Source organism: Lycorma delicatula, chromosome 1, assembly GCF_047948215.1.
Source record: "Lycorma delicatula isolate Av1 chromosome 1, ASM4794821v1, whole genome shotgun sequence".
Lineage (NCBI taxonomy): Eukaryota > Metazoa > Arthropoda > Insecta > Hemiptera > Fulgoridae > Lycorma > Lycorma delicatula.
Genome location: NC_134455.1, coordinates 47764462 through 47777830, shown reverse-complemented (window position 1 = coordinate 47777830; position 13369 = coordinate 47764462). Strand labels below are relative to the sequence as shown.

The window sequence follows — 13369 nt, the reverse complement described above, 5'->3', positions numbered from 1 at the left end:
TGATACTACCATAGAATATAGCTGCGATAAGTGAGAAGATATAAAAATACAGATGGAAGAAGATCTCATTATTATCAGAAATTGTTTCTACAATAATAAATTAGTTCTTAGTACAAGTTAATCTAATTTTGTTTATTTCTTGGGTAGGGAGGAGGCGACCTTCTCTGTAATGTATCATAAACTCTCTTGTTCGTGTGACACTGTGTTTGCGAATGTATATTGAAAACAAATTCCTCTAAATATTTAGGTCTAATTGTAGATTCTGAATTAAGTTGGAAGCCTCCCATAATGAAATTAAGGAAAGAATAATTATTATACTCATATATATTTTACAGGTTACGACATTATTGCTATCAAAAATGGTTGGTTTGTATATATAGTGCACTTATTAAATCTAGATTTGAATTTGGAATAGATTATTGGACAGGAACTTATTAATCTTACTTCTAAGTGTGCAAATTGCAAAAAAAGAATAATTAGAATTATAAATTTCAAAAGCAGTTTCAACCTATCTCTTGAGGTTTCCAAAAACTGAATATTTTACAAATATTCAGAATCTATACAAATACAAAATATTGAGAGTATTTTTCAATAGTTGTAAAGATCATAATGTATACAATACAAGAAGTATGGATGCAGAAAATACGAAATACCCGGCTGTATTTAAAGAACGGTTTCGAAAATCATTTATCTATTTAGGACCTAAATATATAACATGTTAGAAAAAAATATAAACCGTGTAATCGTTGAAAACATTTTCATCAACGAGGTGAAGAAATGGGTAGCCTGTTTATTTGCCCGGTACAAAAAAGCAATCCATTTGTTACGGATTGTGTATTAATTTGTCAAATTAATTTTTTTATAAATTAGAATGAATAAAATTAAAATAGAGTTCAGAATTTCCAATACCATCAAGGAAGGGTTTTTAATTACTGTTGTGAATCGAAACAATAATGTGCCGCACACCGCTCTATATGTAATGATAAGTAATATGAATTAGACTCGATGGGACAAACTTTAGATTAATTATATTTAGATTAGGCTGTATCTTAAGACTCATTTATGTATTAATATCTTTGACACTGAACTTTTTATGTTGCTCTTGGTATTCCAGAGAATAGAACTTTATATAATTATTTGTAAGATTATTGGAAAAAAAAATTTAATGACAACTATTATTTATAAGAAGATTTAACAATGGACTTATCTTTAAGTAAAATGTTCAAAATGATTTTTCTAAAACATGGAAGACATGATAATTATTAGAATTATAAACCCAGAAAATAAAGCTATCAACATAAAATATATGTTGACATTTTAGTAATATATAAATAAATCTATTTATAAAGTACCATTTACTCTACACGATGTAGCGATTTACTAATTAAAAAATGAAATATTTTTCATAAAATAATTTATCCGTTGATTGAAAAAAAATACGTTTCAATTTTAGAAATTAACATAAAAACGATAAAAATAAATAAAAACTAGGTATTAATAAAAAACTAATGTTGTCATTAATAAAAGTTAACAATAAATCAATAAACCTTTACCGCTAAAAAAATAATGACTTATTTTGATATGATATTTAGAGCCCTGAACTATAAAAATGATATTATTGAGTTAAATGAAGAATATAATTTGATAAAAATACTCGTACATCCGAAAATTATTTATTTTAAAATACATACATAAGAGACAAATAATGAAATCAATAAATTAATTAATACTTTTTAATTTAAATGTAAAAATAAATTGTTATCACTGAATCCAAGCAACCTTTATCAACTTTTTTTTTGTCTTTATAACTGTATTTTTTGAACTGTACTAAAATTTATTATACGTTTTTACAATAATTATTAACAATTACAAATATAACATCTAATAATACCGACAATAATAAAAATGTTAAACAAGTTAAACAATTAGGCTTTAATTTGTGTGTATTATGTTTTATTTTATAACTATCGGTTTCAGTTGAAATTCAGATGGCCGAAATTCAGGCCGGGAGGCCGAGGTATGTGGGATGAGGTTTCGAGCCGGGCCAGTAGCGGAGCGGAACGACGATCACAACGTACCGGATATAAATTTCGTTCAGTTGCCTATCTTCCGCCTGTGGAAGAGGCTGCAGAGCCTCGCGATGGAAGCATGGCAGCTGGAATGGGACACCAAGACTAAGGGAAGATCCTTGTATAAGTTTATACAGGATTTGGGAGGATGGTATATCCCGAGCTCGTTTTTAAGGGCAACGGGCGCCCGGATGCTCACCAACCACGCTAATTTGAACCAATTTCTGTTTCGGTTCCGCCTGGCAGCTGATGAGCTGTACGTCTGCGGGGAGGTCCAGTCAAATGAACACCTGATGTTTGACTGCCCTTCTCTTGGGAAGGCCAGAGACCGGGCCACGCTGGAACATAGAGGTCAAGGGGAAAATTGGCCACTCACAAGGGGCGAGTGTGGTGAGAGCCGCATTGTCGGACGGTGTGGGTTCCTAGATGCGGTTGCTTTATTCAACCGGCATCCGTAGTTTGCTTAAGGGAAAGACTCTTACCGCTTTACCGAGGGAAGCTAACCCCGAGTGTGGCTGACCACCAGCCAATTTTTAAGCGCTATAGAATGGTGGACAGGTGACATTCAGCAACCTAGGCGTGGCAGCGAATTGCTTCCTAGACGAAATAAATTTTATTATGGATGTCATATATATTTTTAGTAGTTGACGGGGTGCGCCTACCCATTTTAACAAATATATGACAAGTGAGCGGTTGGGACACGTAAGCCAATGGTGTATGGCACCGCGCTTAGTCCACTCACTCTGTTAGGTAAGCTCTAGAAGCTATGTTAGGAAACTGGTCACTAACTGTTCGAGGCTCAGTTGCCGTTTGTGGCACAGACATTCGGTCTTATGCTTTAGGGCGACCGAATGGGATGGTGGCGGGAGAAATATCAAGCAAACCAATATAACATCGGTAATAAATGGTTGACCGTTTGCATGTCCCAGCTACGGTTGAATTTTTCTATTAGGCTAATTTAAATCTTTCCCGATTAATTGCGAATAATTAAAAAAATAAAATTAATTTTTTTTTCAAATAATTTTGGAAAAATAGACTTAATTCTGAAAAAAAGTACAAACATTAAGCTACTGGAATGAATGACATTGAGTGAACGGTATATAGAGAAAAGATAAGACAAACAAAAATTATTTTCTGGGGTCTAGAGAATTGCAAGATGTTTTCACACACGAGAAAGATTAAGGGGTAAGCTTGAGATTATGTAATCAATGTTATTTCAGTACAGTGAAGAAATAGTTTTAGTTTTGACTAACATCTGATTTTCAATAGAATAAAAATATCACTTTTTAATCACAAGCAAGCAAAAACTTTTAAAAAATTTACACAATGACAGTTAACTTAATTTATATAAATTTTTCAAAAATTAAAAAAAAATACGAGTATATGCGAATATACTCGTATTTACGAGTACATATAAATTTACATAAATTTTATATAAAAAATTATATAAACTTTTCAAAACGTTTATGTAGATTTTTGCGATTTTACGCTTAATTAAAACTGTAAGAATTATTTAAATTAAATACCGTATAATCTTTTTAATTAAAAAAAAAAAAAAATTACGAATTTTTTGAACGAATAGTTTTTTTTATTTGTAATATATATTAATCGTTGTACGCGCCACACGTGTTTCATAATAATTTGCTCGTCATACATAACAAATTTTCTACTATACGCACTTTGATTTTAATAAAAATAATTTAGTTTTCAAAATTATAACATATTTAATGATTTATGTTACAGCTCGCATTCTCCACAACTTAACATAAATAAAAACACGGTGAACTCTGGAGTACATAAATGTAATAACTAACAAACGGTACATCAAAAATTATTAATGATGTAGACAAAGTGACGGCTGGCAACAAAGCTGATATAACTGCGTAAGACGGTCCGATGCCAAATTGTGACGTAGATGTTGTGGTGGGGTTAGTTCTAGGATATTTTAAGTTCTTCCGCTTCTAAACACTGTTTATTGATGGTTTGTAGCACCTAATGCAATTTTTGTTGCTTATCACAACCGAAGAGAAGTTAGAGATTTGCAGCAATGGAATCTGAAGAAAAGGTAAAATTTACTTGTAATTTAATGTTTTTATAAATACATTATTTCATCTTAGTATGTATACGGGATCAACGTATTATTAAATAATTATAAGAATAACTCTTCCCTTTACGCTGAGTTTGCGAGCGCATATGTATGTGTGTGTGTGTGTGTGTGTGTGCGCGCGCGCGAATGCGTTTGTTGTATTGTCCTTTGATTAACTGATGAATGAAACAAAATAAGAAAATTTGATTAACTGTTAATTAAATGTTATTTAAAATATACAGATGTAGTCCTGTTTTAAAAGTAACTTTCGATTAATATTATATCAATTAAATTCCGTAAAGTTTACATTGTAATAAATGTAGCAGTAATAGAGCTTACTATTATTAATTTTTGGATAGATGTGTTGTGCTGATGTCCTTAGTAGAGAGACTCTTTTCATAAGAGTATGATAAAGAGTTATCATGATCTGATGATGTGCAAACATCACCAGAAAATATCTCTATATAATATCAGTGATTCCTCCTATTTATATCATTTTAAAATAAATGGTAATTATCGTAATGATGTAATTTATTTGTTTAAAATCTTCCTTTTTAGATTTTGTTTTTAAAATTATTGTTTTAAATTTTGCTTCACTGAATTTTCCTTTTTAATCACAAAGACTTTCCAAAACATAAAAACGTAATTTTACATCATTGTTTACTTTCCTCTGAGATGTTTTCAACGACTGAACCATATTGTTTGCAATTCCTTTATATTATTAGTGAACGATCCGAAATCTTATATGGTTTACAAATTAATAACTGTATATAATGTATTTTCGAATTGTTCGATTGTTATTGGGAGAATGAATAATTTTTTTTTTTTTAAATACTTCTGATTTCTTTTTGGAGATCCAATAATACAAATGGAGAAATAAAAAAATGAAGAAAAATTTCTAACTTTATCGTAATTATTTTTTTTTATTACAAATAAGTTGCACACTAAAATAAAAAAAAATACAGTGCACACACACACACACACACACACACACACACACACACACACACAGACACACATACATATAATTATTACAGTTAAATGCCATGTTTTTATAAACAAAATAATATAAAATAAAATAGTTATTCACCTATTTACATAAATTTATATGTGCGCGAGTGTACAATCCTTGATCTAACATCATAGGTAGACTGTGTAAATAGGATTATTAAAACAATCCATTTCATTTTGGTACTGCTGCAACCAAAATTACATGTATAAATACGCACGAAGTTTTGGCTAAAACGCAGATTACTGCTAGTATTTAAAGAAATATCTTACTAAAACACTCGTCTTATACGCATAGTCTGGATTGACCATTACTATCGCCGAGCGGAAGTCAATGACTTTTAAAGTTACAAAAAATGTAGTCTAATAATAAATAACATACGTAAAATACGTACAAATTGTATAGTTATACAGAGAATGTTAAAGATTCCTTATGTTAAAAAAAAAAAAAAACAACAAAAAATTAAAAAAAACTTGCCTTTTGTAGAAATGACTCGGTTAGTGCATGTAAATAGCCGTTTATTGCTCTGTTAGAGATATATCATACTTACGTCCTGGAAGAGTTGTGAAATGAAATACATAATAAAACGGCAAACAGTGTGTGGAGAATACTGTCTGAAAAAATATTATTTTTTGATATATAAGGATCAGTAGTTTAGAAACGGATCTTCATAATTTTATGTTTGATGAATCAACTTTAGCTTGTTCAATATTACACCTTACTATTGTATTATTTTGCTTAAAACAATTTTTCCGTTTCCTTAAGTGAGAATCTTTTTAGGAAAATTCAAGAAAACACCCAACTTTAGTGTGAAAATTCATAGAATTCTTAAGACTATTTCGGCTGTTTGGTGAATTCTGCAACAGAATTACTTAAAATTTTAAAGTTTTTTTTCACAATTTTTTTAATAGATAATAAATTTCAAATTATGTTTTTTTATATTTTCCTATGTTTTACGTTTTCCTAAAATGCTAGAGACGTGACACAGTTTAATCAGTTCTTTATGAATATAAAACGCACTTACAATCTCTCTTTGTTATCCGATTCATTTTTCCTTATCCGATATATAGCCAACTCAGTAATATCTGTTTACAATAATATTTTCTAATAAATACCATAATTTTAAGTCATTGTAATACATCTAAAATCATATACATATTAATTTTTACCCCATTAATTTCACGATAATTATCAGTTCATTAAAATCAGCTAAAATGTTTAGCATTTTATAATAAAAAAATACACAAAAAGATTTCAAATAATCAAGCTTCGGGGAAAGTAATTATGCTAATTAAAAATTCTGAAGTACTGTAATGTAATATTTTTGAACCGCATTTCAATTCCTCCAATTAAAAAATAAATAAATTGATTAATTAAAAATAAAGAAAAAAGGTTTACAACACAGACCCTCGATTTCCACGTAAAATAATGTAATTAAAATCCTCGTAATAAATAAGAAATATATTTTATGTATTTATATAATAGTACTAACTTACTAAATATATTTTTGAGGTTTTACGTATAATTCTTTATATTATATTATCAAAACGGCATACATTTGCCTGGACACATGCCACAAAATGTTTTTGTATAGACTTCTGCCAGTAAATTTGTTCTAGTTCGTCTTTCAAACCGTTGCAAACCACATTTAATTTTCATCTACTCTTCCCATTAATGACTTTCCACTTTTACATGTTCTTCTTTCAAACAAAGGATTCTTCCTTCAGGGAGCAAGCAAGCATTTGGAAGTTATACCGGTAGACACAATTTTAAAATTGTGTGCTATGTTGATAGGATTGGGCTAATTTATAGCTTCTCCCCCTTTCAATCCTATAATTCTCTTCTAATACAACATTAAAGATGCTAAGCTTCATTTATATCGCATGAAGACCTACGGCAACAGGATGAAACCACCCGTTGAGCTTTATTATTCGGCAATACCTAATCTGTCTGAAGCTTCTTTTTTTACAGAGGAACATTCTGTTTCTTTCAAATAGGTAGTCCATAAACTTTAGGAATTAGTTCAAGTCCTGAAATAAACAACTCAGTTGATATGAATAAATATCTTATTTCAGTTCGTTATTTGTGTGTTTAGTTTTTTAAGTCTATTTTTAAGAACAGATTGGTACATATTAATACAGTATATATATGTTAAACTTGTACCTGCTTTTAAAAAAATATTGATGTAAACAAAATAATGGTTTTATCTTTCAACAAATTTTTAGATTTTCATTTTTTATAATTTTCTTTTTGTTCTGTTAAAAATTTCGTTTTGTGTAATAAGTACACAATATTATGAAGTCTGAAACGATATGAAATCTGAAATTTCAAATTCCAAATTTTATTCAACTTTTTTAATAATAGAAATCTTACAAATATCATCGGCGTTTCATTTAAATTATCATAATTACATTTTAAATAAGTTTTGTTACTTGCCTAACAAATGACATAATCTATTGCTTTCAATCTCAAATAATGCAGGCCTGTAAGCATGCAGATGATTTTATTTTAGTAACAGAACAGTTCATAACAAGTACACGGTAGTTTATATACTTATCCTACGCATTTATTTATAACTTTTATTCAAATTAAGTAGGAAAAATAAACGGTAGCTTTTTTATATTATATATCAATGTATAATTTCTAAATTATTACTCTACTTACAATATTTATCAATTTTTGATTATTTTACCAATTCAATAATACTAAAATGGTGATGATACTTAATGTGTAATTATATCTAAACGATTGAATGATCTCTTATGCTTAAACGGTACTTAAATGTATCAACATAGGATTAAAATGTATCATTTTTCAATAAAAAAATGAAAAAATACCAGTATTGACCAAGAATTTATAACGTTTAAATGTAATCATTTTGAAATTAGAAGATTAAATAAATTCATTACCTTGGAGTTAAATCCGGTTAAAAAAAATTAAAAGCGATAATTTCTTAATCGTTACAAAAATTCAATTGAAATAAAATAAAATATAAACTAATCGATTACAGTTTTTTTTAAATTTCATGGCATCATAGTTCTATGCTGCAGGAAGTAAAGTACGGTAATCAGTCAAAACAATGGGTTATGGATTCTTTTCATGACCACAAAAAAACAAAAAAAGGGAGTTATGTTCATGCGTACGTTCGTATGTACATGTTTTAGCGTGTTATATGAAACTTATTTATATGAAATTTTGTACGGACTCGTGTGTATGCGGCATGCTAGTAAATTTTGGAGTCACTATCTCCAAAATTGGGTTATTTTTGGGGTTAATTCTTTCAAAATTTTTAAATATAACTTCACTTTATATTAAGCTCAGTACATCCATACTAATTTTACCATAAAAAAAAAATTGCAGCAAAATTCTCCCTTCTTCAAAAATAAAAAAATCTTTTTAATTATTCTATTTTTTTAAACGAATTTAACAAAAATATCTTCCTAGGCATGGTAGTATTGCAAGCGACCCACAAAAAATACTTTGGGGCAATATTGGGGGTGAGGGAGCCGATAGAATTTAAAAAATATGATTTTTTGAATTTTCGAAAACTTTTTTGGTTTATTTAAATTTTTAATATTACTACAAGTTTAAATAATAAACTTTTAGTAATAATATTAGAATAAAATTTCATCGTAATTCACCCCCCTCCTAAAAATAAATGTTAGCTAACGTTTTATTGGTTGTAAATTTTTACGTGAAATTTTTTTTAGTTTCTTCTGTTTAACATAAGTTTCTTTTGTTTCTTTTGTTTAACATAGTAGACGTAGAAAATTCAAAAAAAAATTCTTGTGAAGTGATTTTGGAGGTAGGGGAAGACAAAAAAATAAAAAGGTGCCGATTTTTAAAATTATTTAACTTTTTTTGGTTTACTTAAACTTATAATGATAATTTTACAATAAAACTTCATTTATAAATTACTCGCACCCCAAAAAAGAAATCTTAGGTAATTTTTTCATGTGTAATTACTTTCCCACTATATCAGAATAAATAACCAATACCAAGATAGTGGTATTACAACTTTGTTGTCAGTTTTTCTCCAGTAATTTCATGCTAAAATCCGTTTAGTTACTTTATTTTTTGTTTTATTAGAAGAATGAGATAGGTAACATAAAATAATTTTGTAAGTTTATAGTAATAAATAATATTACAAAGAGTAATTTTTGGTGTTATGCGATGACCAGAAGTGTTGTAAGCATGCAAACCATTCCATTAGGCCACCGAGCACATTGTGCTTTTATGATAAAAATACATAATATAAATGATATTTCTCTCACTACTATAACTAAAATATTATTCTAACAAGAGTTATTCTTTAGTTAACTAGTTAATTTCCACTGCGGATTGACAACATTTGTCCCTTTTATCAGGAAGTTTCTAGGTTTGAATCTGTCAGGTTCAGTATTTTTTTCTCCTCAACCTGCAGTTAGATAAATAAACAGACGTGCAGCTCAATACTAAAGATGATTTGAAAATCTCGTATAAATAGGCCATAGGAGTGTTTCCCATCTTGAACTTGACATTTTTAAATTCGCCTATCTGTTATCCAGTTCAATGAAATGTTTCTACAATTTCTTTTGAAATTTCAAGGTTTTCCTTCCTCGTTACAATAATTTAGTTTTAGTTCACTGTTGTTTATTAAATAAGTGTTTTCCTTTTTAATTCAAGATAGGGTAGGAAAGTCATATATATATATATATATAAATTTTTATCGTTCGAAGAATATCAAGCCTGATTGAAATTCAAATCCGAATATTCTGGATGGAAGTCAAAAAACCCTTCTTTGTGTTGTAGATCTGGGGACTGGAGTTTCAATTTTATTATTAATATTATTATATGAAATATAATTTATTTTTCTTACAATTTTTTTTTGTATACATAGTTTATGATGGAAATTATTAAATACTGTTTAATAAAAATAAAATATTATTTCGTAGCATTTTCATCGCAAGAGTAAATAAAACGGAAATACTTGCTAATTCACTTTTGATTCTGTTTTATATTTTCTGCTCTAGAAACGTTCATGAAACTTCTTCAGCAGTATTAAGTTTGAAAAGAATTATTACTTCATTAAATATCAATCGGTTACTAACGTCATATTTACCGAAGTTACTCTGCTGCGTTGCGATCTGTCATTCATGCTTTAAATAATTCCTTAAAAACTGCTTAATCGTTTTGAAAAGCTTGTTTAATAAATATATATTATTTAGAAATTAAAGATTAATTTTTATCAGTTTCCGCTTTTATTGTCTTCCTTAAGTACCTTCACTGAGATCTCTGCTTCTATAATATGTTGTTTTATAAAATGTGATAATTTAAAAATGTTAACTATAGAGATGTGTTTCATTTAATGAAATAAAACGAACATGCTATTGCAATTTGTTGGTAGATAACAGATGTATTATTTTTGGTTCCATAATTTTAATGTAAATTATACGTACAGTACTAAATAATTCACATTGAATGTAGTATTTCCGTAACATATCTACTAAACAGTTTCCTAAATAATATCTTCTAAATAATCAATAAAAGTTTCCTAAAATCATCACTTTCAAATTTTATTCGTTTATTAATTATATTTTTTGTTAATACTTTTTATTACGGGTATTTCTCAAGTTTAAGGAATTAGATTTTTTATATTGATTTCTAATACTGATATGTAATGTATACTTGAAAGTGCGTATTTTATCTTTTCTAATTTATTCAGCGTAATTTCCATTTATTAAATTTAAATATTAAATTTTTTTTGTAACTTTCCTGAAAGCATCTTAAGAGTTCTGTAATTGTTACGTTGGTGTTTGAAAAAAAAAGAAGTTCTTCATCGCGTTCTGTTTTGTAAACATTTTGTGTACTATAAATATAATTACAAATGTTATAATTAACTTATTTCATGTTTTATTATTGGTTAATTTAATAGTTTTTTTTTAATAATAATTTGTATTATTTTGTTCATAATATAAATAAAGAAAATATAAAAATTAATTTTATCTCTTTTAATGGTTTGAAATTATTGATTTTATTTTCATGTTTAAATTGACCTTAATTAATTATTTTATCCTTTTTATATTATAACCATTTTAATTTGTTACGTAATTTATTACATGAAATTCTTCTTTGAATCAATATTTATGCCTTTATGCATTTATTTCTGATGTGTGTACAAGATTTTTATGAAAGCTATTTAGTTTTTTAAGTGGTGTATCGTGTGATAAACTGATATAACTACTGTATACTATCAAAATAAGACGTCATTCTTTTTTAGGAAAAAATTCAAGCTTAAAAATTTATAGACCTAATCTGCCATCTAAAATTTTGCCTCCAAAACTAAAGGTTTCCCTTCAAATATTTGACAGGATGTTATTTTACCAGGCTGAAATTTGGCAAAAATTGTAACACAAGTTTAAGAAAGCATTTTTTCATATTATCTTATAGCTGGCTAGAAATTTCAAAAAGAAAGAACTTGCTTTGAAGGAAGACAGTTTTTTTATAATACGATAATTTCCGTTATTGTTCCTATTACATTCTTAATAGGCTTAGTTTTAACATTTTTATCGTATTTAAAATAATATTACAATAACGTAACCAAAAATTAGGATGTATTAATATTTAAGGAATGAATCATTTTTCTAAGGATTTGTTAGTTCTTTTGTGTAAATTAAAATGTTAGTTTTTTGATGTTGGCAAGATCTATTAAACAATGCAGCAAGTAATTCTGTTGCAAAAAGTAAATTAGATTCTTGGATTTAATTCAAAAGCTTACTTTTTTTAAGTATTATCTATTTTTGGATTTATTTAATATAATTTGGGATCGATGTAGAACTTTAAAGTAAATAATTATTATTATTTTTTAATGCAACTTATCGAAATTTCTTAGAATTTAATTTTATGAATGAACAATTAACGTACAACAAATTTAACGCATAATTTATTAACATAATAGATTTTAGAAATAGAATGTTATTCTAATATACGAACAATAATATATTTTACGATCATAAACATTGTTAATATGTTTTACGAATGCGGTATTGCCGTATTGCCAAACGGAAGTTTTCCAACGGTTTAAAAGGGAATTCGTGTGAATTGTTATCTTAATGCACAACGATATAAGCGGAATTTTGTTGACCGTTCATGTAAATCATCTGGAAAATTTTTTTTGAACACGTGGAAAAAGTATGGCTTGAAAATCTGAGTCGCAATTCTATTGAATATAACGTTTTTTTGTTTTGAAATAATTAAGTAATTAGTTAAAATATATGTGGCATGTGATTAAAGAAATAATAATAATCAGACGACCTCCGTGGCTGAGTACGTAGGTAGCATCTCGGCATTTTGTGCGGAGGTCCCGGGTTCGAATTACGGTCAGGCATGGATCTTTTCATACGCTACCATTTTCCAACGAGCTAATGACCATAACTATTGATGCCTGCTCTTTTATTCCAAAAAACATTAAAAAACACTGATAATTATCAATTATATACTTGATTTTTTTTATAAACATATTTTCGTATGTTTTAGATAATGTTCCTGTGTTATATAATTTGTACATAACTTTTATTCGCTTATATATAGATTTACTTCACTCGGTATTGTTCGCATCCATTTATAAACTAAAAATTTAACAAATTAAAAATCCTAATCGTAATTTAAAAAAAAAAATTAATAAATAAAACTACTTAATGTAGTGTTTTCTTGTATTTAATGTACAAGCGCACTTCACTACACATTAAATATAATTTAAAAAATAGATGTTTGTATCAGGAATAAAAAATTACTTTAAAACAAAATAAGCTAAGTTCTGTTAAATTGCGCTACATTATTAGTACCATTGTAAATGAAAACTAGCTATTTTTGTTTACGAGTACTTTTAGTTTACTTGGACTCTGGTACAGGATTTTTTTAAGTGAAATAACACTTACGGGAAGACTAGCTAACACTAATATTTAAAAAAATGTTTGTATAGTATATTAAAAAACATTTGCATAGTATATCACAAAAACGTTTGCCGTTAAAAAAAAACTGAAATTTATCTTAATTTTAAAATACTTTCGTCTGAAGTGTTTTTGCATTAAAAAATTATAATTGTATATCCATTATTTTAAATTCATTATATATGACAAAAATAATTTTAACTAACACGTTATCAAACAAGAATATATACAAAAGATATTATAAAACAGCACAGGAATTAACTCAAATTTACATATT

The 13369-nt window shown here is 27.6% G+C and overlaps 1 protein-coding gene across 1 annotated transcript in view; it reads left to right on the top strand.

Annotated features, from left to right (window-relative positions):
- The first annotated feature begins 3985 nt into the window (after positions 1 to 3985).
- The window catches only part of LOC142317935 (uncharacterized), a 53485-nt gene continuing 44101 nt past the window's right edge, over positions 3986 to 13369 (top strand). The window contains exon 1 of the mRNA XM_075354473.1: positions 3986 to 4134. Within this exon, the coding sequence (XP_075210588.1) occupies positions 4117 to 4134 (18 nt within the window). The 5' untranslated portion in view covers positions 3986 to 4116. The remainder of the gene's footprint in view (positions 4135 to 13369) is intronic.